At 42.5% G+C, this 26,987-nt stretch overlaps 1 protein-coding gene across 3 annotated transcripts in view; it reads right to left on the bottom strand.

Annotated features, from left to right (window-relative positions):
- Nucleotides 1-1,905: 1,905 nt before the first annotated feature.
- Nucleotides 1,906-26,987, bottom strand: part of LOC109878502 (RNA-binding protein with multiple splicing) — a 68,531-nt gene continuing 43,449 nt past the window's right edge. For 2 of the 3 annotated variants that reach the window (XM_031832606.1, XM_031832604.1), the window contains 3 exons: nucleotides 25,401-25,464; nucleotides 7,112-7,220; nucleotides 1,906-6,459 (listed from right to left, as the gene is read on the bottom strand). In XM_031832606.1, coding sequence (XP_031688466.1) covers nucleotides 7,184-7,220; nucleotides 25,401-25,464 — 101 coding nt within the window. In that variant the 3' untranslated portion in view covers nucleotides 1,906-6,459; nucleotides 7,112-7,183. Of the gene's footprint in view, nucleotides 6,460-7,110; nucleotides 7,221-25,400; nucleotides 25,465-26,987 lie in introns of those variants that run through there. The other variant, XM_031832605.1, reaches the window with a different exon arrangement.

Genomic DNA, 26,987 nt, shown 5'->3' on the forward strand with positions numbered 1-26,987 from the left:
ATGATTTGTCTGTTAGCTTGAGTTCATTTGCACACAAAAAATCATACATCGGAAAGACCTGTGTGTCATCCTTGTTAATGGAGACAGAAAAGAGCTCCAACTTCTAAATCATAGCCTCAATTTTGTCCAGCACATTTAATATAGTTGGAGAGAGTCCCTGTAATCTTAGATTCAGATCAATCAGGTGAGAAAAAACATCACTCAGATAGGCCAGTCGTGTGAGAAACTCGTCATCATGCAAGCAGTCAGACAAGTGAAAATTATGGTCAGTAAAGAAGCTCGTCTCTCAATTTAAAAAAAACGTGTCAATACTTTGCCCCTTGATAACCAGCGCACTTCTGTATGTTGTAAAAGTGTTACATGGTCGCTGCCCACATCATTGCATAATGCAGAAAATACACGAGAGTTCAGGGGTCTTGCTTTAACAAAGTTAACCATTTTCACTGTATTGTCCAAAACTTCTTTCAAGCTATCAGGCATTCCGTTGGCAGCAAGAGCCTCTAGGTGGATGCTGCAGTGCACCCAAGTGGCGTCGGAAGCAACTGCTTGCACGAGCGTTACCACTCCACTATGTCTCCCTGTCATGGCTTTTGCGCCATCAGTACAGATACCAACACATCTTGAGCACCAAAGTCCATTTGATGTCACAAAGCTTTCCAGTACTTAAAAAATATCCTCCTCTTGTTGTCCTGGTTTCCAGTGGTTTATAGAAGAGGATGTCTTCCTTAATTGACCCCCCATAAATATAACAGACATATACCAGGAGCTGTGCCAGGCCCGCCACATCTGTTGACTCATCCAGATGTAACAGACATATACCAGGAGCTGTGCCAGGCCCGCCACATCTGTTGACTCATCCAGATGTAACACATATAATTCATTGGCAAGTATGCCAAGCAGTAATTGTTTCAAAACATCTCCTGCCATGTCACTGATGCGTCGTGAAACAGTGTTGTTTGATGAAGGCATTGTCTGTATCGTTGTTTTGGGCCTTTCCCCCCCAGCATTGTCCCAGCTATATCCGCAGCAGCAGGGAGAATGAAGTCCTCCACAATAGTATGGGGCTTGCCTGTCCTAGCCACTCCTCCACAATAGTATGGGGCTTGTCTATCCCAGCCACTCGGTAGCTCACCATATAAGACGCTTCTAGCACCTTCTTATTAATGGTACCTGTTGCTTTTATACATGTCTTACTACTCGAAAGTCATCTTTATTCTCGCTCAAAAAACTCCCATGGTTTATTTTTCAGAATGTCCTGTTTTGTTTCTAAATGTCTGAGCAAGAGTGAAGGTTTCCCTAGAGAGAGTAACGGTTAATGTGATTGGATGTTAATTATTTGACTAGGCTACCTGTATTTGACATTGTGTTGTTATTTCGCTGAACACTAGATGGTTTAATTTTATGGTAGTGAAACGAGGCTACTCAGGCGAGAGAAAAAACTCACCCAAATGTATAGCCCCGGTGGAAAATATAAATGTACTGTTTGAAAACGTGAATAAAAAAATGCATTTAAAAAAGTGAATAATTTTTGACATTTTTTAAAATGTGAATCACATTTTAATTAGTTGTACCCTCGACGGCATTGCACGTACCCCTGGGGTGCGCCTTAATGGTTAGGGTTAGGATTTGGGGGTTGGGGAATCTGATCCTAGATCTGTGGATATGGGCAACTTCTATAGTATCAAGAATGATCATGGAAAATACTAGAACCATTAACACATTCACAATCAAATCAAATCAAATTGTATTTGTCACATGCACCAAATACAACCTTACAGCTTACTTACAAGCCCTTAGTCAACAATGCAGTTTTAAGAAAAATACCTAATAATTTTTTACATTTTTACATTTTTTATTATTAATAAAATGTATGCATGTCACTCAACAGAAAAAGCAAGGCAACAACAATGGCAACATCAATCTTTAATGGCTGATGCCCCGAACATCTTCATTTACATCTTCATTTTCATAACTTTTCTTATCTTTTTTTTGGTTTTAACAATAAAAATTTCAAACAACCCCTGCAATTCACTGAAATATGTATTCTCCTCACATTGGCAAAACATGAATATCAACAGTATGCATTGAACAACCCCCCCCCCCCCCAAAAAAAAATATACACAAACATGCACATAACACCCATTTAGTCCTATAGTAGCTTTAGGACATCGAACAAAGGAGTTCCATTCTACTGAATGATTATTTCAACTCACATAACAGCTGCGTCTTGAAAGGTGACATTGGGTGAAAATATGTACTTTCCTTTCATATATTCTCACTCTGATTTACAGTTGATCATCCCAATGGGTAAAATGCGGCACGCAACGTTATAGTGAAGACATTTTTCTGGTTTTAAACTGTTTTCCTGGTTGTAGACGTCACATAACCAGATTACAACCAAGTAGAGACATGATATCATCAAGACATCATATTTGTTTGTTGTTATCTGGTCAGATAACCAGAAAACAGCCAGTAAAAGATAGGTCTTTTTTTTTTAGGTCACTAACAAAATATTGGTAAAAAAAAATCCTTTTACCCAGTTTACAATGTGAATTGACTTCACAATAACGCTATTACAGCCATTTCCCAGGATCTATCTGGGTATAACGATATGTGTGATAACGTAGTACAATCATTAAATCAAGGAGAAAATATGGTTCTAAAACATTTGCCAGATACATCCTGGCAAACTGGTTCCAAGTAGCGTTATCGTCAATTCACGTTGTAAACTGGTAAAAGGATTTTCTGTTTTGAGATTATTATTCCATGGGATTGACTATATCACATCACATCCACTAAAACACTTACACACTCATGATTTTAACAGGACTAATAAAGTTCAATCAATCAGCCAATCCATTTTAGGCACTCACAGTGACTCTTATGAACTGGAAGGTTAATTGGGTCATTGTTAAATGGGATATTACTTCATGGGATGCATTTACGATGCTCACATGGGCGTTTCATTTGTGAATGCCTTATAGATTTTCCCGCCAACTTCCATTTTAGAATTTTTTTTAAATTATTATTACACTCTTGGTTCAGTGTGAGATCCTTGACTAATTTATTGGACATAACATGAAAATACAAGACTGCATATTTTTAGTTTTGAGATTACAGTACAAGAACAACCAGAACGAAGGCTTTAACCCCTAAAGCTTCACAGAATGAACAGAGCTTCGTATAGCCAACTACATTGCAGTCTTTAACCAAGAACTCGGCAAACAACGGTGAAACAGGAAACCGTATTTTCCTGTTTTATTCCAATCATCCACCTAGGTCATGGACGGACAACTTTGGTAAGGGTGGGGGCCTCACAATTTTTTTTGCCATGGGCCCGAGAGAAAAATTAGCTCACTTCCTGCAATTCTACATATTTTGCAATAGGGAGGAGAGAAATGTTTGCAGTTTTTAACATGATATCTGAGTGAGACTGACTAACAAAAGAAATACCCCCCCCCCCCCCCCCCCTGGCAGTAATTCGATCATGATGGCAAGTCTAGAGGGGGGAGGGACGATCCAAGGGCCTTCAAAAGGGGGGCCGGCCGCCAGTTGCCCATCCCTGTTTTAAGTAAAAAAATACTCAAACTTGACAAAACCACAGGTTGAATCTTCACTTAATAAGACACAGAAACATTTGAAAAGCTTTTCCTTTTCAGGATGCTAGGATTCTATTTTGAGTGACAACGAGAGGCATGCAGGAAAAACATTTTTTTGCACACTTCTTGAAAATAAATCAGAGGATATGAGCATTACATAGCTGTTGAGATGGAATAATTCCACTATCCTAGTTCTCTACGTTACAAAAACACGCCTTTGGTCAGTGTTGTCTGTATTGTCCTGGTTTACGTTTCATTTACTGGAACAATCTTACTACAGGATGAAACCGTTTTTTTCAATAGAGAGTCACAATAGAAGCCTATTTTCAATCCAGGAGTAGTTTTAATCTGGACCTGGGAAGTCTCCCATAAAGCCCAAGACATACCCGAGGCAATACAAGAACTACAAATAGCTATGCTAAAATGTTGATCGTAGCTAGTGTTGTCCCGCAATTACAAACGCAACGCAAGTACGCAGGACGGACAATTTCCGTTCCTGCATTGCGTACTTAAGACAAACATTTGTCTTAAGTGTGACTAGATACTGTACTCTTGTAGATTTTAATGTTGGCATGGTTCCCGAAATTGCTTATCTTGGATGATAAACTGGGTGGTTCGAGCGCTGAAAGCTAACTGGCTGAAAGCCAGACCGTATACCACAGGTATGAAAAAACATGTATGTTTACATGTTTCTAGCCAGTTTAATCGCAATAAAGCAACTTGGGGGTTTGTGGTATATTGCAAAGATATACCACGGCTAATGGCTATATCCAGGCACTCCGCATAATGGCCATATACCACACCCCCTCAGGTCTTATTGCTTAATTATAGCCTGGTATCAATTTACCGTGATTTACCGTGAACAATTGGCTGCTATTTGGTGTAGAACAGGTGTGCTCAACTCCATAGCCCAATTCTCTCAGGGGTTGCAGTTGAGCAGACAATTGTTGCAGTACAATACTATGTACATTTTGTATGATGACAAGTAGGAACTAACAAGTTTGGCATTATATTAGTGTCTCCACTTATAAAAAAGCTTAAGGATTAACACAAAGCTACACGACCAATCAGAATCGTTACTATACGAAGAAAAGCGTACGCCTGCGAGCTGATGCGACTGCTTTAGTGTGGCAGAGCAATCGACCATTACACGGTGGACTGGCACTCACACGAGGAGTAAGAAAGACCGAGGATCTCAAACGTTATTACTCACACACTTGATTACACAGAAAACAAATAAGAACATTTACAAACATTTGGATTGATTACAAAAATACGTTTTGGTTTATCTTTAAAATATCTAAAGATTTACAGCATTTCCATTTTTTTTTTTGGGGGGGGGTGGTGGTGGGGGGGCAATCTTCAACATGTAGTAATAATCAATAATAATTAATATAATAATAATAATAATAATAAGGAAAGGTAGTACAGAAAGGTAATAATCAATAATAATATAATCTGGTAACATTTTGGTCATCCTCTTTTACATAAGACATGCCTGCATAGGAAATGCCTGCATAGGCCTTGCACTCACAGGTATAAATTCAGAAACACTTCATCCCAACTGATATGGCCAAATTTTTGCACTCTTGAATGTATTTTAAAGTAATACACACGTGTATGGGCTCATATCAATTTAAAAAAAGGTTTGATGAATGTCAATGAAGGTTTTTTTTGTGTGGTTATGTTCCAATGAGAACACTAGCATACATATATTACAGTTGACAAGTTTGGGGTCACTTAGCAACGTCTGATTTTTAATGGAATATCTACATAGGAGTACAGAGGCCCATTATCAGCAATCATCACTCCTGTGTTCCAATGGCACGTTGGGTTAGCTAATCCACATTGTGTTAGCTAATCCACTTTGTGTTAGCTAATCCACGGTGTGTTAGCTAATCCACGGTGTGTTAGCTAATCCACGTTGTGTTAGCTAATCCACGTTGTGTTAGCTAATCCACGTTGTGTTAGCTAATCCACGTTGTGTTAGCTAATCCACTTTGTGTTAGCTAATCCACATTGTGTTAGCTAATCCACATTGTGTTAGCTAATCCACTTTGTGTTAGCTAATCCACGGTGTGTTAGCTAATCCACGTTGTGTTAGCTAATCCACGTTGTGTTAGCTAATCCACGTTGTGTTAGCTAATCCACAGTGTGTTAGCTAATCCACGGTGTGTTAGCTAATCCACATTGTGTTAGCTAATCCACGTTGTGTTAGCTAATCCACGTTGTGTTAGCTAATCCACGGTGTGTTAGCTAATCCACGGTGTGTTAGCTAATCTACGTTGTGTTAGCTAATCCACGTTGTGTTAGCTAATCCACGGTGTGTTAGCTAATCCACGTTGTGTTAGCTAATCCACGGTGTGTTAGCTAATCCACGTTGTGTTAGCTAATCCACGGTGTGTTAGCTAATCCACGTTGTGTTAGCTAATCCACGTTGTGTTAGCTAATCCACGGTGTGTTAGCTGGAATCAGCCGTTTCCAGCTGCAATAGTCATTTACAACATTAACAATATCTACACTGTATTTCTGATCAATTTGATGTTATTTTAAAATGGACAAAAAAAAAGTGTTATTCTTTAAAAAACAAGGACATTTCTAAGTGACCCCAAACGTTTGAACCGTAGTGTATGTGCTAGCAGGGATATTGGAACATAGTCTGTATGTTAGACTATGTCATTCTCATAAGGCATCATAAGGTCTTATGTATTGGACTGGAACCAAAGTGTCATCAGTAATTCTTGAGTATGTAACAGTATAAAAAGGGGGGTTGTAGCAGGGGGGGGGGGGGGGGGGGGGGGGCGATGTGTGATGGCGGCTTGGGTCTGGAATGTCCTGAGGCCCGTGAGGTTGTTGTTGCCTGATAGAACCAGAGAGAGAAAGGTTGGAGGGGGAGAGGGAGGGAAGAGAGTAAGACAGAGAGAGAGAGAGAGAGAGAGAGAGAGAGAGGGAGAAAGAGAGCGGTAGAGAGATAAATAGAGAGAGAGAGAGATAGAGAGAGAGAGAGCGAAAGAGAGATATAGGGAGAGAGATACAGAGAGATGTAGGGAGAGATAGAGAGAGATTTTAGGGATGAGTTACCATGGTCACAGCACCTAAGCGCACACACACACACACGCACGCACACACACACACACACACACACACACACACACGAACACACACACACACACACACCCTCCCGTTTTCCCCACAAACATCCTGTTCGAGGTTTAAAGCAAAAATTACCCCATCTTAAGCCTTAACTGAAACACACACACAAAGGCTGACACAGTGGCAATATGGCTGCAGGCATTCAACATCATTTCTGCACAATTGTTTGGGAGTGAGATATTCTTTCTGAAAACCTCCACTTGGTTTTCGCAGCTTCTTCCACAAATCTACACTTTCAAATAAAATGTTCTGTCAGATTGGAGCTTGGCGACCAGCAGCTGAAGGTGTGTGTTACACGTTCGACCTGCCTGTCGTGATCGCTGAGCTTGAGTCCACTGAGCGTTTGACCGTGAACTCACCAACGGTCCACTGTGCGGTAAACAAGGTCAGGAATCCTCCTGGTTTGGACATGAGAACCGCCAGCAACACCATCAAGGCCGACCGTGGCCACCATCACACATCATGAACCTGGAGACATAAAAAGCTATGGTGTTAAAAGGTTATAATGGTTTACATTAATATAATGACTTTTAATACATTTGACAATCTGCTTGAAACAGATTTGAACAAAAATGAAATTACATCAGTAATAACTCATATACCATTACCAAGGTAATAGTAATTATAGTATGCTAACTGTTATTATAATCCACAGCAATATAAACCTATATTAATAATAATAATAATAATGATAATGATAAATAACAATAACTGTAATAATAATAATAATGATAATGATAAATAACAATAACTGTAATAATAATAATAATGATAATGATAAATAACAATAACTGTAATACTAATAATAATGATAATGATAAATAACAATAACTGTAATAATAATAATAATGATAATGATAAATAACAATAACTGTAATAATAATAATAATGATAATGATAAATAACAATAACTGTAATAATAATAATAATGATAATGATAAATAACAATAACTGTAATAATAATAATAATGATAATGATAAATAACAATAACTATAATAATAATAATAATGATAATGATAAATAACAATAACTATAATAATAATAATAATGATAATGATAAATAACAATAACTGTAATAATAATAATAATGGTACGTCATTCAGTGAATATGTCCCTAGAGTCACTCTACAGCGGACTTCCTGTTCCTAACAGACCCCCCCCCCCCCACCCTCAATTATGGAAGGTCGACCCCTCCACCACAGGCACGCATATGCTCCACAGAAAATAGACGTCACTTGGCAATGATTATGACAGAAGTTTAGGGAGTCCTTCTAAAGAAAATAAACAATTAGAAAAAAACAATATGTCCGTGGAAGAGAGAGGGGCCGCCTGACTTGATCCACTGAGAAGCATATGTACACAAGGTAACAAGCTCAGGCATGGCTGGCTTGGCAATGCCTGTTGTGTGTTCAACCGGGGATAGGACAATCGATGCACGCTCGGCCAAACTGACCCCATGCATTCTTTAGATTCGTATTCATGCTGGCTGAAGCACAAAGGTTAAAGATGGCGGGTTTATCATTGAACAAATCTTTGTGGATTACCGAAAGGTTTATTGATTTTGGGTTAATGTTGTTCCCTGACTTAACCTGACACAGGTGTATGTAATGTGGGATAGCCAAAAAATCATTACTTCAGATTGAGAGGCCTTGATTTCTCTGAGATTTTCCGGCTGGCAATCTCCTATCTGACAATGTTATCAATGATTTACTTACACAGGCAACTGTTGATGGTAAAAAAAAAAGAGAATCTACTGGCCCTAAATGGACTGGAAGAGAATCTACTGGCCCTAAATGGACTGGAAGAGCCTGGAAGATAATCTATTGGCCCTAAATGGACTGGAAGAGAATCTACTGGCCCTAAATGGGCTGGAAGAGAATCTACTGGCCCTAAATGGACTGGAAGAGCCTGGAAGAGAATCTACTGGCCCTAAATGGACTGGAAGAGAATCTACTGGCCCTAAATGGGCTGGAAGAGAATCTACTGGCCCTAAATGGACTGGAAGAGCCTGGAAGAGAATCTATTGGCCCTAAATGGACTGGAAGAGAATCTACTGGCCCTAAATGAACTGGAAGAGAATCTACTGGCCCTAAATGGACTGGAAGAGAATCTATTGGCTCTAAATGGACTGGAAGATAATCTATTGGCTCTAAATGGACTGGAAGAGAATCTATTGGCTCTAAATGGACTGGAAGGGCCTGGAAGAGAATCTACTGGCCATAAATGGCCTGGAAGAGAATCTACTGGCCCTAAATGGGCTGGAAGAGAATCTACTGGCCCTAAATGGGCTGGAAAAGAATCTATTGGCTCTAAATGAACTGGAAGAGAATCTACTGGCCCTAAATAGACTGGAAGGGCCTGGAAGATAATCTACTGGCCCTAAATGGACCGGAAGAGAATCTACTACTCAAAATGAACACATTCTTTGAGTGTTTGAGTTTCAGAAAAGCACTATAAAAATAATTTACGGTATTACTTCCAATGTATAGCACCTGCTTCAGGCAATATGTTGGGCAATTTTTGAGGAATGCAGTAGACAGTATTTCAACTAACATGAGACAAGGTGCAGCCAAAAATCACAAGAACACCAGTAGAGAAATAGGTGCGACTCTCGTCATCTTGTCAGGAAATGATCCTTATTCGTTAGGGATGGGCGTACATTGGAATGGGAATACTGCATATCCATGCATTCCACCCCTATTCCACCTCTGAATAATCTACTGTGCTTGTAAGTCTAATACCTGTGTTACAGAAACATTAAAAGAGGAAGCCAAAGTCTGATATCTGTTTTACAGTACCATTAAAAGAGGAAGCCAAAGTCTGATATATTTTTTACAGTAACATTAAAAGAGGAAGCCAAAGTCTGATATCTGTTTTACAGTAACATTAAAAGAGGAAGCCAAAGTCTGATATATTTTTTACAGTAACATTAAAAGAGGAAGCCAAAGTCTGATATCTGTTTTACAGTAACATTAAAAGAGGAAGCCAAAGACTGATATCTGTTTTACAGTACCATGAAAAGAGGAAGCCAAAGTCTGATATCTGTTTTACAGTAACATTAAAAGAGGAAGCCAAAGTCTGATATCTGTTTTACAGTAACATTAAAAGGGGAAGCCAAAGTCTGATATCTGTGTTACAGTAACATTAAAAGAGGAAGTCAAAGTCTGATATCTGTTTTACAGTAACATTAAAAGGGGAAGCCAAAGTCTGATATCTGTTTTACAGTAACATTAAAAGGGGAAGTCAAAGTCTGATATCTGTTTTACAGTAACATTAAAAGAGGAAGCCAAAGTCTGATATCTGTTTTACAGTAACATTAAAAGAGGAAGCCAAAGTCTGATATCTGTTTTACAGTAACATTACAAGAGGAAGCCAAAGTCTGATATCTGTTTTACAGTAACATTAAAAGAGGAAGCCAAAGTCTGATATCTGTTTTACAGTAACATTAAAAGAGGAAGCCAAAGTCTGATATCTGTTTTACAGAACCATTAAAAGAGGAAGCCAAAGTCTGATATCTGTTTTACAGTAACATTAAAAGAGGAAGCCAAAGTCTGATATCTGTTTTACAGTAACATTAAAAGGGGAAGTCAAAGTCTGATATCTGTTTTACAGTAACATTAAAAGGGGAAGCCAAAGTCTGATATCTGTGTTACAGTAACATTAAAAGAGGAAGTCAAAGTCTGATATCTGTTTTACAGTAACATTAAAAGGGGAAGCCAAAGTCCCTTAATCCACTGAAAAGCCTGTAGGCTGTAGCCATGTTTCTCACATACCATACCAGCTAGTAGGACGGGGAGGTGATGACCACAGCTGTTGACATGTATCCTGAACAGAACACACTCCTTTGTATACTGTGTGTGTGTGTGTGTGTGTGTGTGTGTGTGTGTGTGTGTGTGTGTGTGTGTGTGTGTGTGTGTGTGTGTGTGTGTGTGTGTGTGTGTGTGTGTGTGTGTGAGGGAGGGAGATGAGAGGCAGCGAGCGTGCATGTGGACTATACGTAGGTACATGTCTTTGTATTTTTGGGGGATGAGAGTGAGACTGAATGTGTGATAGTGTGTTATAAGGGGGATGAATAAACTTCCTCATTAAAGGGGTCTCAGCTGGGGGTCAGTCCCTCTCTGGTGGGAGTTAGTCAGAAGTTCAACAGGAACTGGGTTTGTCGGGCTATTGGCCAATAAGTCCCCCAGGGCAGGCAGCAAGGCTCCACACACACAAGTACACGCACACCACACACACACACACACACACACATCCATGTATGCACGCACCCGTTCAAACACACACACAAACACTCCCCCATGATGTCTTGTCAGATGGAAAATCTGGATTACCTTTCCCTGCAGTTCACTAAGCATTTGTGTTCAGTATTAGGTTGTCTGTGCGCATAACCATGTGCTTGTGGACAGGAGAAAAATAAACTGAGATTGCTTTGACATGAAGGCAGATGAAAAATAACTTCAGACAAAGGAGGAGGAGGAGAATAAAAAACCAAACGCTTCAACACATTAAACTGTTCCGGAACCAAAAGCTCTTAAATAAAAAATATAAGAAATCTAACAAAAAAACTTAACTTACATACAGCACAGTTAAAGCTAGGAGTTTTCAAAATGTCTGCCGCAGTGACGGACGGGATGCCAGGTGATTAATAAACCTTGTTACCGGCTGTGACTGAAGGCCTTTCCTGCGTGGAGCACTCTGTCCAGTGTCACGTATCAGCTGTTTACCACCCAGACATGCAGTCTCCCATGGAAACTTACACGTTCTGGTTGCCATCCGCATAAACCCCCCCCTCCGACCGTAAATTTAAGCCACCATGTGGCAAATGTTAGGACGACGACAAGTGGACGACAAGCCTGTAATGACTGTGCAACTCTTAAGAGAGCACATCCTTTGTTTGGACAATTGCACAGCATTGATAGAGTATGATTGGGCCTCTCCGCCCACAAGGGGTCCCACCAAATCCACTGCAGTATTAAATGTTTTTATTCGGGAGATGTCTTGTGCCTGCAATTCAATACTGTCCACTAGGGGCAACGTGACCTATTACCATCTAGTAGGGAGATGTCTTCAATAACGTCCACTAGGGACAACGTGACCTATTACCATCTAGTAGGGAGATGTCTTCAATAAAGTCCACTAGGGACAACGTGACCTATTACCATCTAGTAGGGAGATGTCTTCAATACTGTCCACTAGGGGCAACGTGACCTATTACCATCTAGTAGGGAGATGTCTTCATATCGTCCACTAGGGACAACGTGAGCACCTATTACCATCTAGTAGGGAGATGTCTTCAATACTGTCCACTAGGGACAACGTGACCTATTACCATCTAGTACCATCTAGTAGGGAGATGTCTTCAATAACGTCCACTAGGGACAACGTGACCTATTACCATCTAGTAGGGAGATGTCTTCAATACTGTCCACTAGGGACAACGTGAGCACCTATTACCATCTAGTAGGGAGATGTCTTCAATACTGTCCACTAGGGACAACGTGAGCACCTATTACCATCTAGTACCATCTAGTAGGGAGATGTCTTCAATAACGTCCACTAGGGACAACGTGACCTATTACCATCTAGTAGGGAGATGTCTTCAATAACGTCCACTAGGGGCAACGTGAGCACCTATTACAATCTAGTAAACTGTGAGCTACAGATCCGAGGACAGCGGGTTCAATCCCAGTGCTAGGCACTCCTTTTTTTCAGTTGTAACCCTATGCCAAACATGAACCCTTACCTACAGTCCCTTCACAAATAGACTTTGGGGTGGCAGGTAGCCCTAGTGGTTAGAGTGTAGAGTCGGCAGGTAGCCCTAGGGGTTAGAGTGTAGAGGCGGCAGGTAGCCTAGTGGTTAGAGTGTAGAGTCGGCAGGTAGCCCTAGGGGTTAGAGTGTAGAGTCGGCAGGTAGCCCTAGGGGTTAGAGTGTAGAGTCGGCAGGTAGCCTAGGGGTTAGAGTGTAGAGTCGGCAGGTAGCCCTAGGGGTTAGAGTGTAGAGTCGGCAGGTAGCCTAGGGGTTAGAGTGTAGAGGCGGCAGGTAGCCTAGGGGTTAGAGTGTAGAGTCGGCAGGTAGCCCTAGGGGTTAGAGTGTAGAGGCGGCAGGTAGCCCTAGGGGTTAGAGTGTAGAGTCGGCAGGTAGCCTAGTGGTTAGAGTGTAGAGGCGGCAGGTAGCCTAGTGGTTAGAGTGTAGAGTCGGCAGGTAGCCTAGGGGTTAGAGTGTAGAGGCGGCAGGTAGCCTAGTGGTTAGAGTGTAGAGTCGGCAGGTAGCCTAGGGGTTAGAGTGTAGAGTCGGCAGGTAGCCTAGGGGTTAGAGTGTAGAGTCGGCAGGTAGCCCTAGGGGTTAGAGTGTAGAGTCGGCAGGTAGCCCTAGGGGTTAGAGTGTAGAGTCGGCAGGTAGCCTAGTGGTTAGAGTGTACAGTCGGCAGGTAGCCCTAGTGGTTAGAGTGTAGAGTCGGCAGGTAGCCCTAGGGGTTAGAGTGTAGAGTCGGCAGGTAGCCCTAGGGGTTAGAGTGTAGAGTCGGCAGGTAGCCTAGGGGTTAGAGTGTAGAGTCGGCAGGTAGCCCTAGGGGTTAGAGTGTAGAGTCGGCAGGTAGCCTAGGGGTTAGAGTGTAGAGTCGGCAGGTAGCCTAGTGGTTAGAGTGTAGAGGCGGCAGGTAGCCCTAGTGGTTAGAGTGTAGAGTCGGCAGGTAGCCTAGGGGTTAGAGTGTAGAGTCGGCAGGTAGCCCTAGGGGTTAGAGTGTAGAGTCGGCAGGTAGCCCTAGGGGTTAGAGTGTAGAGGTGGCAGGTAGCCCTAGGGGTTAGAGTGTAGAGTCGGCAGGTAGCCCTAGGGGTTAGAGTGTAGAGGCGGCAGGTAGCCTAGTGGTTAGAGTGTAGAGTCGGCAGGTAGCCCTAGGGGTTAGAGTGTAGAGTCGGCAGGTAGCCTAGTGGTTAGAGTGTAGAGGCGGCAGGTAGCCTAGTGGTTAGAGTGTAGAGTCGGCAGGTAGCCCTAGGGGTTAGAGTGTAGAGGCGGCAGGTAGCCTAGTGGTTAGAGTGTAGAGGCGGCAGGTAGCCTAGTGGTTAGAGTGTAGAGTCGGCAGGTAGCCCTAGGGGTTAGAGTGTAGAGGCGGCAGGTAGCCTAGTGGTTAGAGTGTAGAGTCGGCAGGTAGCCCTAGGGGTTAGAGTGTAGAGTCGGCAGGTAGCCTAGTGGTTAGAGTGTAGAGGCGGCAGGTAGCCTAGTGGTTAGAGTGTAGAGTCGGCAGGTAGCCCTAGGGGTTAGAGTGTAGAGTCGGCAGGTAGCCTTAGGGGTTAGAGTGTAGAGTCGGCAGGTAGCCCTAGGGGTTAGAGTGTAGAGGTGGCAGGTAGCCCTAGGGGTTAGAGTGTAGAGTCGGCAGGTAGCCTAGTGGTTAGAGTGTAGAGTCGGCAGGTAGCCTAGTGGTTAGAGTGTAGAGGTGGCAGGTAGCCCTAGGGGTTAGAGTGTAGAGTCGGCAGGTAGCCTAGTGGTTAGAGTGTAGAGTCGGCAGGTAGCCCTAGGGGTTAGAGTGTAGAGTCGGCAGGTAGCCCTAGGGGTTAGAGTGTAGAGTCGGCAGGTAGCCTAGTGGTTAGAGTGTAGAGTCGGCAGGTAGCCCTAGGGGTTAGAGTGTAGAGTCGGCAGGTAGCCTAGTGGTTAGAGTGTAGAGTCGGCAGGTAGCCCTAGTGGTTAGAGTGTAGAGTCGGCAGGTAGCCCTAGTGGTTAGAGTGTAGAGTCGGCAGGTAGCCCTAGTGGTTAGAGTGTAGAGTCGGCAGGTAGCCCTAGGGGTTAGAGTGTAGAGTCGGCAGGTAGCCTAGGGGTTAGAGTGTAGAGTCGGCAGGTAGCCCTAGTGGTTAGAGTGTAGAGTCGGCAGGTAGCCCTAGTGGTTAGAGTGTAGAGTCGGCAGGTAGCCCTAGGGGTTAGAGTGTTGGGCGGCAGGTAGCCCTAGGGGTTAGAGTGTAGAGTCGGCAGGTAGCCCTAGTGGTTAGAGTGTAGAGTCGGCAGGTAGCCCTAGGGGTTAGAGTGTAGGGGCGGCAGGTAGCCCTAGGGGTTAGAGTGTAGGGGCGGCAGGTAGCCCTAGGGGTTAGAGTGTAGGGGCGGCAGGTAGCCCTAGGGGTTAGAGTGTAGGGGCGGCAGGTAGCCCTAGGGGTTAGAGTGTAGGGGCGGCAGGTAGCCCTAGGGGTTAGAGTGTAGGGGCGGCAGGTAGCCCTAGGGGTTAGAGTGTAGGGGCGGCAGGTAGCCCTAGGGGTTAGAGTGTAGGGGCGGCAGGTAGCCCTAGGGGTTAGAGTGTAGAGGCGGCAGGTAGCCTAGGGGTTAGAGTGTTGGGCCAGTAACTGAAAAGCTGCTAGATCGAATCCCTGATTGGTCGTTCTGCCCCTGAACAAGGCAGTTAACCCACTGTTCCCCTGAACAAGGCAGTTAACCCACTGTTCCCCTGAACAAGGCAGTTAACCCACTGTTCCCCTGAACAAGGCAGTTAACCCACTGTTCCCCTGAACAAGGCAGTTAACCCACTGTTCCCCTGAACAAGGCAGTTAACCCACTGTTCCTAGACCAGTTAACCCACTGTTCCTAGACCAGTTAACCCACTGTTCCTAGACCAGTTAACCCACTGTTCCTAGGCTGTCATTGTAAATAAGAATTTGTTCTTAATTGACATGCCTAGGTTAAATAAAGATTAAATAAATAATCCCCCTCTGGACAAATGTTGAATACTGAAGTGAGATCTTGCTGCTCCCCAATGGTAAATATTCCTGGTATGTAATTACACAGTCAACAACTGTAAAAATGGCAAACTCAATGTAATGGTGTAAATGCAACTAAAATAATTTTTTCCCTGAGAAAAATACCTGTATTAAAAGGAGAAGAGAGAAACATGTAATATGTCAAATCAAATCAAATCAAAGTTTATTTGTCACGTGCGCCGAATACAACAGGTGAAAGGCTTACTTACAGGCTCTAACCAATAGTGCAAAAAAGGTATTAGGTGAACAGTAGGTAAGTAAAGATATAAAACAACAGTTAAAAGACAGTGAAAAATAACAGTAGCGAAGCTATATATAGTAGCGAGGCTATAACAGCAGCGAGACTATAACAGTAGCGAGTCTATATACAGTAGCGAGGCTATACCAGTTGCGAGGCTATAACAGTAGCGAGGCTATACCAGTAGCGATGTAGCGAGGTTACAACAGTAGCGAGGCTATACCAGTAGCGAGGCTATACCAGTAGCGAGGTAGCGAGGCTATAACAGTAGCGAGGCTATACCAGTAGCGAGGCTATACCAGTAGCGAGGCTATAACAGTAGTGAGGCTATACCAGTAGCGAGGTAGCGAGGCTATAACAGTAGCGAGACTATACCAATAGCAAGGCTATAACAGTAGAGAGGCTATAACAGTAGCGAGGTAGCGAGGCTATACCAGTAGCGAGGTAGCGAGGCTATAACAGTAGCGAGGCTATAACAGTAGAGAGGCTATAACAGTAGCGAGGCTATAACAGTAGCAAGGCTATAACAGTAGCGAGGTAGCGAGGCTATAACAGTAGCGAGGCTATAACAGTAGCGAGGTAGCGAGGCTATAACAGTAGCGAGGCTATAACAGTAGCGAGGTAGCGAGGCTATAACAGTAGCGAGGTAGCGAGGCTATAACAGTAGCGAGGTAGCGAGGCTATAACAGTAGCGAGGTAGCGAGGCTATAACAGTAGCGAGGTAGCGAGGCTATAACAGTAGCGAGGTAGCGAGGCTATAACAGTAGCGAGATAGCGAGGCTATAACAGTAGCGAGGTAGCGAGGCTATAACAGTAGCGAGGTAGCGAGGCTATAACAGTAGCGAGGTAGCGAGGCTATAACAGTAGCGAGGTAGCGAGGCTATACCAGTAGCGAGGTAGCGAGGCTATAACAGTAGCGAGGTAGCGAGGCTATAACAGTAGCGAGGTAGCGAGGCGAGGTTTTCTTACCTCGCTTATCATAATCCCCAAAATAACTTTTGCAGTTTTGTGCTGCTAATATTTGTTTCTAATATTGTCAACCTTGCGAATGACCAAATGTAAAACAGGAAGATGAACATAGAAAAACAGGCTGGTTTGACTAGCCATGGTAAGAAAGCTATTTTGCCATGTCACACTTTTTATTATTGTATTACTAATTATATGTTATGGACATTTAGAGGTATTATATACTTAACAAGGCAAGTCCGTTTAGAACAAATTCTTATTTACAAAGACAGCCTACCAGGGAACATTGGGTTAACTGCCTTGTTCAGGACAACAGACGTTTACCTTGAAAGCTCAAGGATTTTACGCAGACACTTTTTGGTTACTGGTCCAACGCTCTAACCACTAGGCTACCTGCCACCCTACATTGCAGGTGGAAATGTTACAAGTATAACCTTTAATGTACAGTGGTTGACTGGAAAGCACTGATTTAAAAAGATGGGCACTCTTGATCTTATGTACATGCTTATTGTCTTAAAATATCACATACCTAGGTTTATGACCAATTCATTTAGCATAGCGATGCTGGAGAAAGGCACGAGGTCAGTACTAGTCTACAGCTGCAGAAAAAACCACAGCTGAAAAGGGCAAGGATAAACAAAGCCCTTTGAACTTAACTTCATTATCCTTTTCCCAAACGTCACAGGAAATAGATGGCGTTGTGTATTATAACAGGGACAAAGCCTACGGGATCTTATGTGGATTCTGTCTCGGGATGCCTACACACGTTTAGATGCCAATTGTGGGGATTTTTTAGGAATGTTTTGGGAGGGTGAGGCTTCGTGTGTGCGATTAGTGTGGTGGGTGTTGGGGGTAGTGAGGAAAGTGGGAAATGTGTGTGTTTGTGTGCGTGTGTGTGAGAGTGTGTGTGTGCGTGTGTGTCTGCAGAGGCGTGCATATGCGTATGTTTGTATACAGTCACGTACATATCGAGAGCTCGGGACTGACTTGTGTCACGTTATCTCTGGATTTTTGCTCAAAATGTAGTTATTGGCATAGCCTTGTTCTGTTCAATGTTCTCTAGCTATATAGTACTCTAAATACCTCAATTCAGGTTGTTACGTTCAAAATAACAGTAAGTTCAAATTGCTGACACCATTCAAACCAATGAGGGTTCGGAACTTTAAAGCCAATTATCTCAGAATCCTCTTTTTGAAGACAGTCCCAAGCTCTCGCTTTCCTGTACGTCATCCTCTTTCGGGAATTACTTTAGATATGTTCATGTCTTTGTACAGTAGATGAGTGCAGTTTCAATAAACAGCCCGAATAATTATGAAACAAACATTGACTCTGATCTCTAAATAGCCCAAATAATCAGGAAACAACCATTGACTCGGATCCTAATCAGTGTGGGATGCAGGGATGTTGTTCTTTGATCAAGGGGTTAATATCCACTGGGGCAGCCCTGACTGTATAAATGAATTCAGCTCCGTTTGATAGAAGGGCACTTACGCCCCTAAAACCCCTCCCTTGTCCACTCCCTTCCTCGCTGCCCCCTCGAGGAATCAGAATCCCCAAAAGGAAAGAAAGATAGACAGATAAGGAGGAAAGAAAAATCTTATTTTACGGCCCGTTTTTCTTTGTCCTCGCCCTCCTCTGAAAACAGCCTGTGTGTTTTTAGAGCTGGGAGCAGGGTTAGGGGGAACGGCACAATAGAACTAGCACCAATCAACAGTAAGTCTTAACCCCCCCCCCCCTATCTGCGCTTCACCCCTTCCTATCTCTCCCTTTTTCCTTTGGGGGTCTCGGGAAACATGTTTCTTCCTGTCCAAGCCTTTGGGAATGGAGGGAGGGGGGGGGGGGGTCTGGTGACTGTGACTGGCGCCGAACAAACACACACACACACACACACAAACACACACACACACACACAAACACTCACACACACACCACACACACACACACACACCACACACACACACACACACTAGCAGGGAGTGTGGTTTTGTGGCTTCTTTGTATAACAGAGTTGTGCTTGTCTGCCGACAGATGAACATGTACCACAATCGGATCGGTTACTGTTGACTATTCCATGCAGTGATGCAGCTGTCCTGTTTAGAGTTGAGTCATTTCTTCTACAGCCTTTAAACCCACTGCCCTGTCCCTGCAATGTGTTACATTGTAACTATTGTTGTAAACACGACAAAAATAGAATTCTAAATAATCATCAGTAGTGCAAAGGGATCCACTGACCACAGGGAAAGTAACGGGATACCTTCAACATGTTGACTGTACAACTATCTAGAGGTTATAACGGAATACCTTCAACATGTTGACTGTACAACTATCTAGAGGTTATAACGGGATACCTTCAACATGTTGACTGTACAACTATCTAGAGGTTATGCCTGGATACCTTCAACATGTTGACTGTAAAAATATCTAGAGGTTATGCCTGGATACCTTCAACATGAAGACTGTGCAACTATCTAGAGGTTATAACTGGATACCTTCAACATGTTGACTGTACAACTATCTAGAGGTTATGCCTGGATACCTTCAACATGTTGACTTTGCAAATATCTAGAGGTTATGCCTGGATACCTTCAACATGTTGACTGTACAACTATCTAGAGGTTATAACGGGATACCTTCAACATGTTGACTGTACAACTATCTAGAGGTTATGCCTGGATACCTTCAACATGTTGACTGTACAACTATCTAGAGGTTATAACGGGATACCTTCAACATGTTGACTGTACAACTATCTAGAGGTTATAACGGGATACCTTCAACATGTTGACTGTATAACTATCTAGATGTTAAAACTATATACGTCAGTAGTAGGCTATAACACAGCAAACGTTATCGATCGAGTTAGTATCATTAAATCTTGTGCAATATCAAGTGTGACATTACAACAGTACAGAATGCTATCTGTAATGATGGAAGATTATGGTAGGTACCCTGAATACAGGAAAAGTATGGTAGGTACCCTGAATACAGGAAGAGTATGGTAGGTACCCCGAATACAGGAAGAGTATGGCAGGTACCCTGAATACAGGAAGAGTATGGTAGGTACCCCGAATACAGGAAGAGTATGGTAGGTACCCTGAATACAGGATGTATGGTAGGTACCCCAAATACAGGAAGAGTATGGCAGGTACCCTGAATACAGGATGTATGGTAGGTACCCTGAATACAGGAAGAGTATGGTAGGTACCCTGAATACAGGATGTATGGTAGGTACCCCAAATACAGGAAGAGTATGGCAGGTACCCTGAATACAGGAAGAGTATGGTAGGTACCCTGAATACAGGAAGAGTATGGTAGGTACCCTGAATACAGGAAGAGTATGGTAGGTACCCTGAATACAGGATGTATGGTAGGTACCCCAAATACAGGAAGAGTATGGCAGGTACCCTGAATACAGGAAGAGTATGGTAGGTACCCTGAATACAGGAAGAGTATGGTAGGTACCCTGAATACAGGAAGAGTATGGCAGGTACCCTGAACACAGGATGTATGGTAGGTACCCCGAATACAGGAAGACTATGGCAGGTACCCTGAATACAGGATGTATGGTAGGTACCCTGAATACAGGAAGAGTATGGCAGGTACCCTGAATACAGGAAGAGTATGGCAGGTACCGTGAATACAGGATGTATGGTAGGTACCCTGAATACAGGAAGAGTATGGTAGGTACCCCGAATACAGGAAGAGTATGGTAGGTACCGTGAATACAGGATGTATGGTAGGTACCCCAAATACAGGAAGAGTATGGCAGGTACCCTGAATACAGGATGTATGGTAGGTACCCTGAATGCAGGAAGAGTGGAAGCCATGTATCTCAGTGTCATCTCCCTCCAGCAAGCAGTCAGTATTAAAGGCCCAGTAGAGTCAAAAATGTTATTTTCCTGAGTTTTATCTATATTTCCACACTATGAGATTGGAATAATACTGTGAAATGTATAATAATGCAATTTTGGTCTAAGAGCTGTTTGAAAAGACCAAATTAAATTTCAGCCTGTTTTGGTGGGATGAAGTTTTGACCTGCTTGGTGACATAAATGAGTTAATAGACCAATAAGAAAGGGAATTCCAAACCTATCTGCCAAAAGTGGCTAGTTTACAGTTTTTATCTCCCCACGGTTCTATCTAAATTATTGCTTAAGTAATTGCTCTTTTGCGAATAAAGTCATTTTTGTTTATTTTTACCATTTCAATTGAAAACAATTAAAGGTACAGTAAGTCAGGTACTTAATTGTTACCCAGAAATGATTTGATATTGAGATCAAAATGACTGCATTGGACCTTTAACACATAGCCCCCAGAGATGATTCTTCATTCTGTTTGAGTCATTGCCTTTGATGTTTCATATCTAAGAAAAAAATGCATGACATCAATTGAGAGACTGGCTTACTGGGCTATGACCTGGGTGGAAAAAAATAAATGAAAATATATTTTAGTGCCTTCTACCAGGAAGTGAGTGCCCATCGGGTGAATCTGGGTGCAAAGAGGACATTACGAGGTATTTTATGTTGTCATGGTCAGGTTGTTTACAGGTTGTATAGGCTAAATAAAGTGTTGTTCATGAGCCTTAGTTCCAATGAGACTGTCATACAACTTACTACTTACATACTACTAAATACTACCTACCCCGTGAAAGTTGACTGTGTGTGTTATTCCTATGAATGTGTACAGTATGTTGTGTCCTAGCATTTTCTGAAGCATTTTCAATTACAATACCCATACGTCATGAGACCAGACCATAATAATTATAAATGTGTGTGTGTGTGTGTGCGTGTGTGTACCAGTGTTGTGTTCAAGACCACCTAAAGCGAGACCAATTCACGACCAAGACAGGAGCAAATCAAGTCCGAGTCAAGAACAAGACCAGACAGGGGGTGAGACCGAGTCAAGAACAAGACCAGACAGGGGGCGAGACCGAGTCAAGAACAAGACCAGACAGGGGGTGAGACCGAGTCAAGAACAAGACCAGACAGGGGGTGAGACCGAGTCAAGAACAAGACCAGACAGGGGGCGAGACCGAGTCAAGAACAAGACCAGACAGGGGGTGAGACCGAGGCAAATAGAGACACTCTATACATTATTAGTAACCCAAACACAGTGGAGAACAATGACGGCCTTCTACGCCTTCAGAGAAAGGCTAAATGTATAATTGTAATAATTGTAATTATAATTTTATTATTATTTTCAATGATGCTCTGATTTAATATCTTCAGGTTTTGCTGGAAATTAATGGATTAACACTGAAGAGAGAGAGAAAAAAGATCCAATCAGGATTTTTCTTTGGTGGTCTCTGGGGAGATGAATCAAGCTAGCTAAGTCAGCCATTGGCTAGGCCATCAGAAGCTAGATTGAAGGCATCTGCCATTCAACTGTTTTAGGGCAACATTTTGGAGTGACAGTGGAATCAACCAATCACATTTAGACTTGTAATGGGTGGGACCATTTTTACCAAAAAATCATGGAAACTTCTACCTTCTCAAAGGCCAACAGATCACTACGCAATAGTGACCAGAATCTATCTTTTGTTGTCGGCTAGTTTGCAGCATCTGCAGCACATGTTATCAAAGAGGATGTTGTTGCTAATTTGTTCACTTCTCCCTTTTCAAGAATAACTTTCAACAAGAAGTTAAGTTTCAAATGATTATCATCTGGTGAATGGAACTGTGTTCTTTTTATTGCAGCAAGCTTGTTGTTGTTGTTAGCCATCTCTTTGAAAAAAGCATTGTGTGAAACATTGTTGCATTTAAACTTCAGGTCACCGGTTACTTTGTGTGCTTAACATGAAATGTTTTTTTTTGCAACAGGAAGTAATAGTTTCAATATGGTCAATTTCGATTGGGAAATGATTAGCCTAATGGTTGGGAAATGATTAGCCCAATGGTTGGGAAATGATTAGCCTAATGGTTGGGAAATGATTAGCCTAATGGTTGGGAAATGATTAGCCTAATGGTTGGGAAATGATTAGCCTAATGGTTGGGAAATGATTAGCCTAATGGTTGGGAAATGATTAGCCTAATGGTCGGGAAATGATTAGCCTAATGGTCGGGAAATGATTAGCCTAATGGTCGGGAAATGATTAGCCTAATGGTCGGGAAATGATTAGCCTAATGGTCGGGAAATGATTAGCCTAATGGTCGGGAAATGATTAGCCTAATGGTCGGGAAATGATTAGCCTAATGGTCGGGAAATGATTAGCCTAATGGTTGGGAAATGATTAGCCTAATGGTTGGGAAATGATTAGCCTAATGGTTGAGAAATGATTAGCCTAATGGTTGTGTGTTTTGTTTTCTTATGTTTGAGACCGACTGGGCTTATTATGCCAAAGTGAGTGGACTGCTTATCGTTTAATATCATGCTGTGTGTGATTGCTGTCTTTCCATCGGTCCTATGCAGTGGTCCCTGGAGAAGTGGGTATACCCTAATTTTGCCAAAAAGTTCCCAAACAGCCCACCCAGTGAAGGAAGAATGCGTGGAAATTTTCCTATATATATTTTTCAGATTTATAGTGGGTGGGCATGGGTCCACCTAGGCCCACTCATGCCTACGCCCCTGATGCAAACAGCGCATGATGACTGAATTGCGCATCACAAATAGCCTACTTTTTCAATGCTTGTTTTACATAGCCATTGTTGCCTTAGTTAGCGTTTACAGCTAGATATCATAAACTGAACCATATTTCCTACCCTACCGGCTACCGATGTCATTCTTCTGTGAGCTGCTCCATGCCAGCAGGGTGGGCGGCAGGGTAGCCTAGTGGTTAGAGTGTAGAGGCGGCAGGTAGCCTAGTGGTTAGAGTGTAGAGGCGGCAGGGTAGCCTAGTGGTTAGAGTGTAGAGGCGGCAGGGTAGCCTAGTGGTTAGAGTGTAGAGGCGGCAGGGTAGCCTAGTGGTTAGAGTGTAGAGGCGGCAGGTAGCCTAGTGGTTATTCCTTCCACTATACCACCACATTGTGTTTTACAAAAAGTGCACTCCTACATGAGTGCCCTGGAATTACGGTTGCTGTCCTTTCAGAATCCCTAGCCAGTCAAACACTGAAAACCTACACTTCAGGTCAAAAGTTTTTAGAACACCTAATCATTCAAAAGTTTTTCTTTATTTTTACATAAATTTTTTAAACAAATCAAATCAAAGTTTATTTGTCATGTGCACGGAATACAACAGTGAAATTCTTACTTACAGGCTCTAACCAATAGTTGTAGAATAATAGTGAAGACATCAAAACTATGAAATAACACATATGGAATCAAGTGTTAAACAAATCCAAATATATTTTATATTTGAGATTCTTCAAATAGCCACCGTTTGACTTGATGACAGCTTTGCACACTCTTGGCATTCTGTCAACCAACAGTCTTGGAGGAGTTCCCACAACTGCTGACCACTGGTTGGCTGCTTTTCCTTCACTCTGCGGTCCGACTTATTTGGTTGAGGTCGAGTGATTGTGGAGGCCAGGTAATCTGATGCAGCGCTCCATCACTCTCCTTCTTGGTAAAATATCCCTGACACAGCCTGGAGGTGTGTTGGGTCATTATCCTATTGAAAAACAAATGATAGTCCCACTAAGCCTAAACCAGATGGGATGGCGTATCGCAGAATGCTGTGGTTGACATGCTGGGTAAGTGTGCCTTGAATTCTTGGGCTGCAATTTCTGAGGCTGGTAACTCTTATGAACTTATCCTCTGCAGCAGAGGTAACTCTCAGTCTTCCATTCCTGTGGCGGTCCTCATAAGAGCAAGTTTCATCATATCTATATCATATATGGGGCGGCAGGGTAGCCTAGTGGTTTGAGAGTTGGACTAGTAACTGAAAGGTTGCAAGTTCGAATCCCCGAGCTGACAAGGTACAAATCTGTCGTTCTGCCCCTGAACAGGCAGTTAACCTACTGTTCCTAGGCCGTCATTGAAAATAAGAATTTGTTCTTAACTGACTTGCCTAGTTAAATAAAGGTTAAAATAACATGTTCAATTAGTAGATAACACATGTTAAATTAGTAAAATAAAGGAAAAATACAAATTTAATGTTTTTTGCGAATGCACATGAAGAAACTTTCAAAGTTTTCAAGTAATGATGGACTGTCATTTCTCTTTGCTTATTTGAGCTGTTCTTTCCATAATAAGATGGATTTGGTATTTTACAAAATAAGGCTATCTTCTATTTACCCCCCTACCCTGTCACAACACAACTGATTAGCTCAAATGCATTAAGAAGGAAAGAAATTCCACAAATTAACTTTTAAGAAGGCACACCTGTTGATTGAAATGCATTCCAGGTAACTACCTCATGAAGCTGGTTGAGATGGTTTGAAATAAGTCGGACCGCAGAGTGAAGGAAAATCAGTCAACAAGGGCTTGGCATTTGTGGAAACTCCTTCAAGACTGTTGAAAAAGCATTCCAGGTGAAGCTGGTTGAGAGAACGCCAAGAATGTACAAAGCTATCATCAAGGCAAAGGGTGGCTATTTGAAGAATCTCAAATCTCAAATATATTTCGATTTGTTTAACATTTTTTGGCTACTACATGATTCCATATGTATTATTTCATAGTTTTGATGTCTTCACTATTATTCTACAATGTATAAAAAAGTACAAATAAAGAAAAACCCTTGAATGAGTAGGTGGTCTAAAACTTTTGACCAGTAGTGTAGGTCATGCACGTCTGTGTGTGTGTGTGTTTGTGTGTGTGTGTCACGTTACACATACCTCAACAGAACTGCCTGGACTTCCATCCCTGGGGAGTTCCATCTGCAGGAGGGAGCCAGCGAATCTGAATAAAAGGCACACCAGCAACATGATTCAGTCCACTCGCTCATATTCAGAACACCAGACATTCAGTTAAAAACTCTAAGATTAATTTTAAAAGAGTCGACTCACTCCTTTTCAAGTCAATTCCCTTAAATTCATTACACAAGATATTCAGTCAATCTTCTAAGATACATTTTAACAGAGTTGACTCAGAATCCATACTTCAGGTCATAAGAATCGATTCAGTTAACCAGTGTCAACCTGCTGAGATTCAGATCACGAGTCAACTAATTTGAAACCAGAATCGACTCATTCAGAATCACCTGATTCAGAGCCTAATGAATACATGCACTTCTCACCCCTTAGTGAAAACACAGAGGCCTATTTTGCGAGTGACTGTATGTTCTGTATGTGTGTGTGTGTGTGTGTGTGTGTGTGTGTGTGTGTGTGTGTGTGTGTGTGTGTGTGTGTGTGTGTGTGTGTGTGTGTGTGTGTGTGTGTGTGTGTGTGTGTGTGTGTGTGTGTGTGTGTTTTATTTATTTTATTTCACCTTTATTTAAAAGCGGTTAAGCTAGTTGAGAACAAGTTCTCATTTACAACTGCGACCTGGCCAAGATAAAGCAAAGCAGTGCGACACATACAACAACACAGAGTTACACATGGAATAAAACAAGTGTAGTGAATAACACAATAGAGAAAAAGAGAAAGTCTATATACAGTTTGTGCAAATGGAGTGAGGAGGTAAGGCAATGAATAGGCCATGGTAGCAAAGTAATTACAATTTAGCAGATTAAGACTGGGGTGATTGATGAGCAGATGATGATGTGCAAGTAGTCACACTGGTGTGCAAAAGAGCAGGAAATATATATATATATTTTTAATATTAGGATGAGGTAGGTAGATTGGATGGGCTATTTACAGATGGGCTATGTACAGCTGCAGCGATCGGTTAGCTGCTCAGATAGCTGATGTTTAAAGTTAGTGAGGGAAAAATAAGTCTCCAGCTTAAGCGATGTTTACAATTCGTTCCAGTCAATGGCAGCAGAGAACTGGAAGGAAAGGCGGACAAAGGGGGTGTTGGCTTTGGTGATGACCAGTGAGATATACCTGCTGGAGCCCATGTTACGGGTAGGCGTTGTTAATGTGACCAGTGAGCTGAGATAAGGCGGAGCTTTACCTAGCATAGACTTGTAGATGCCCTGGAGCCAGCGGGTCTGGCGACGAGTATGTAGCGAGGTCCAGCCGACTAGAGCATACAGGTTGTATAAGGGGCTGTGGTAACAAAACGGAATAGGAAGCCGATTCCAGATTTGATTTTGGATTGGAGATGTTTGATTTGAGTCTGGAAGGAGAGTTTACAGCCTAGCCAGACACCTAGGTATTTGTAGTTGTCCATGTATTCTGGGTCAGAACTGTCCAGAGTAGTGAGCTAGACTGATGCTTCATCGACCTGGCAAAGGCTTTCGACTCTGTCAATCACCGTATTCTTATCGGCAGACTCAACAGCCTTGGTTTCTCAAATGACTGCCTCGCCGGGTTCACCAT

The sequence above is a fragment of the Oncorhynchus kisutch genome, linkage group LG9, assembly GCF_002021735.2.
Source record: "Oncorhynchus kisutch isolate 150728-3 linkage group LG9, Okis_V2, whole genome shotgun sequence".
NCBI lineage: Eukaryota > Metazoa > Chordata > Actinopteri > Salmoniformes > Salmonidae > Oncorhynchus > Oncorhynchus kisutch.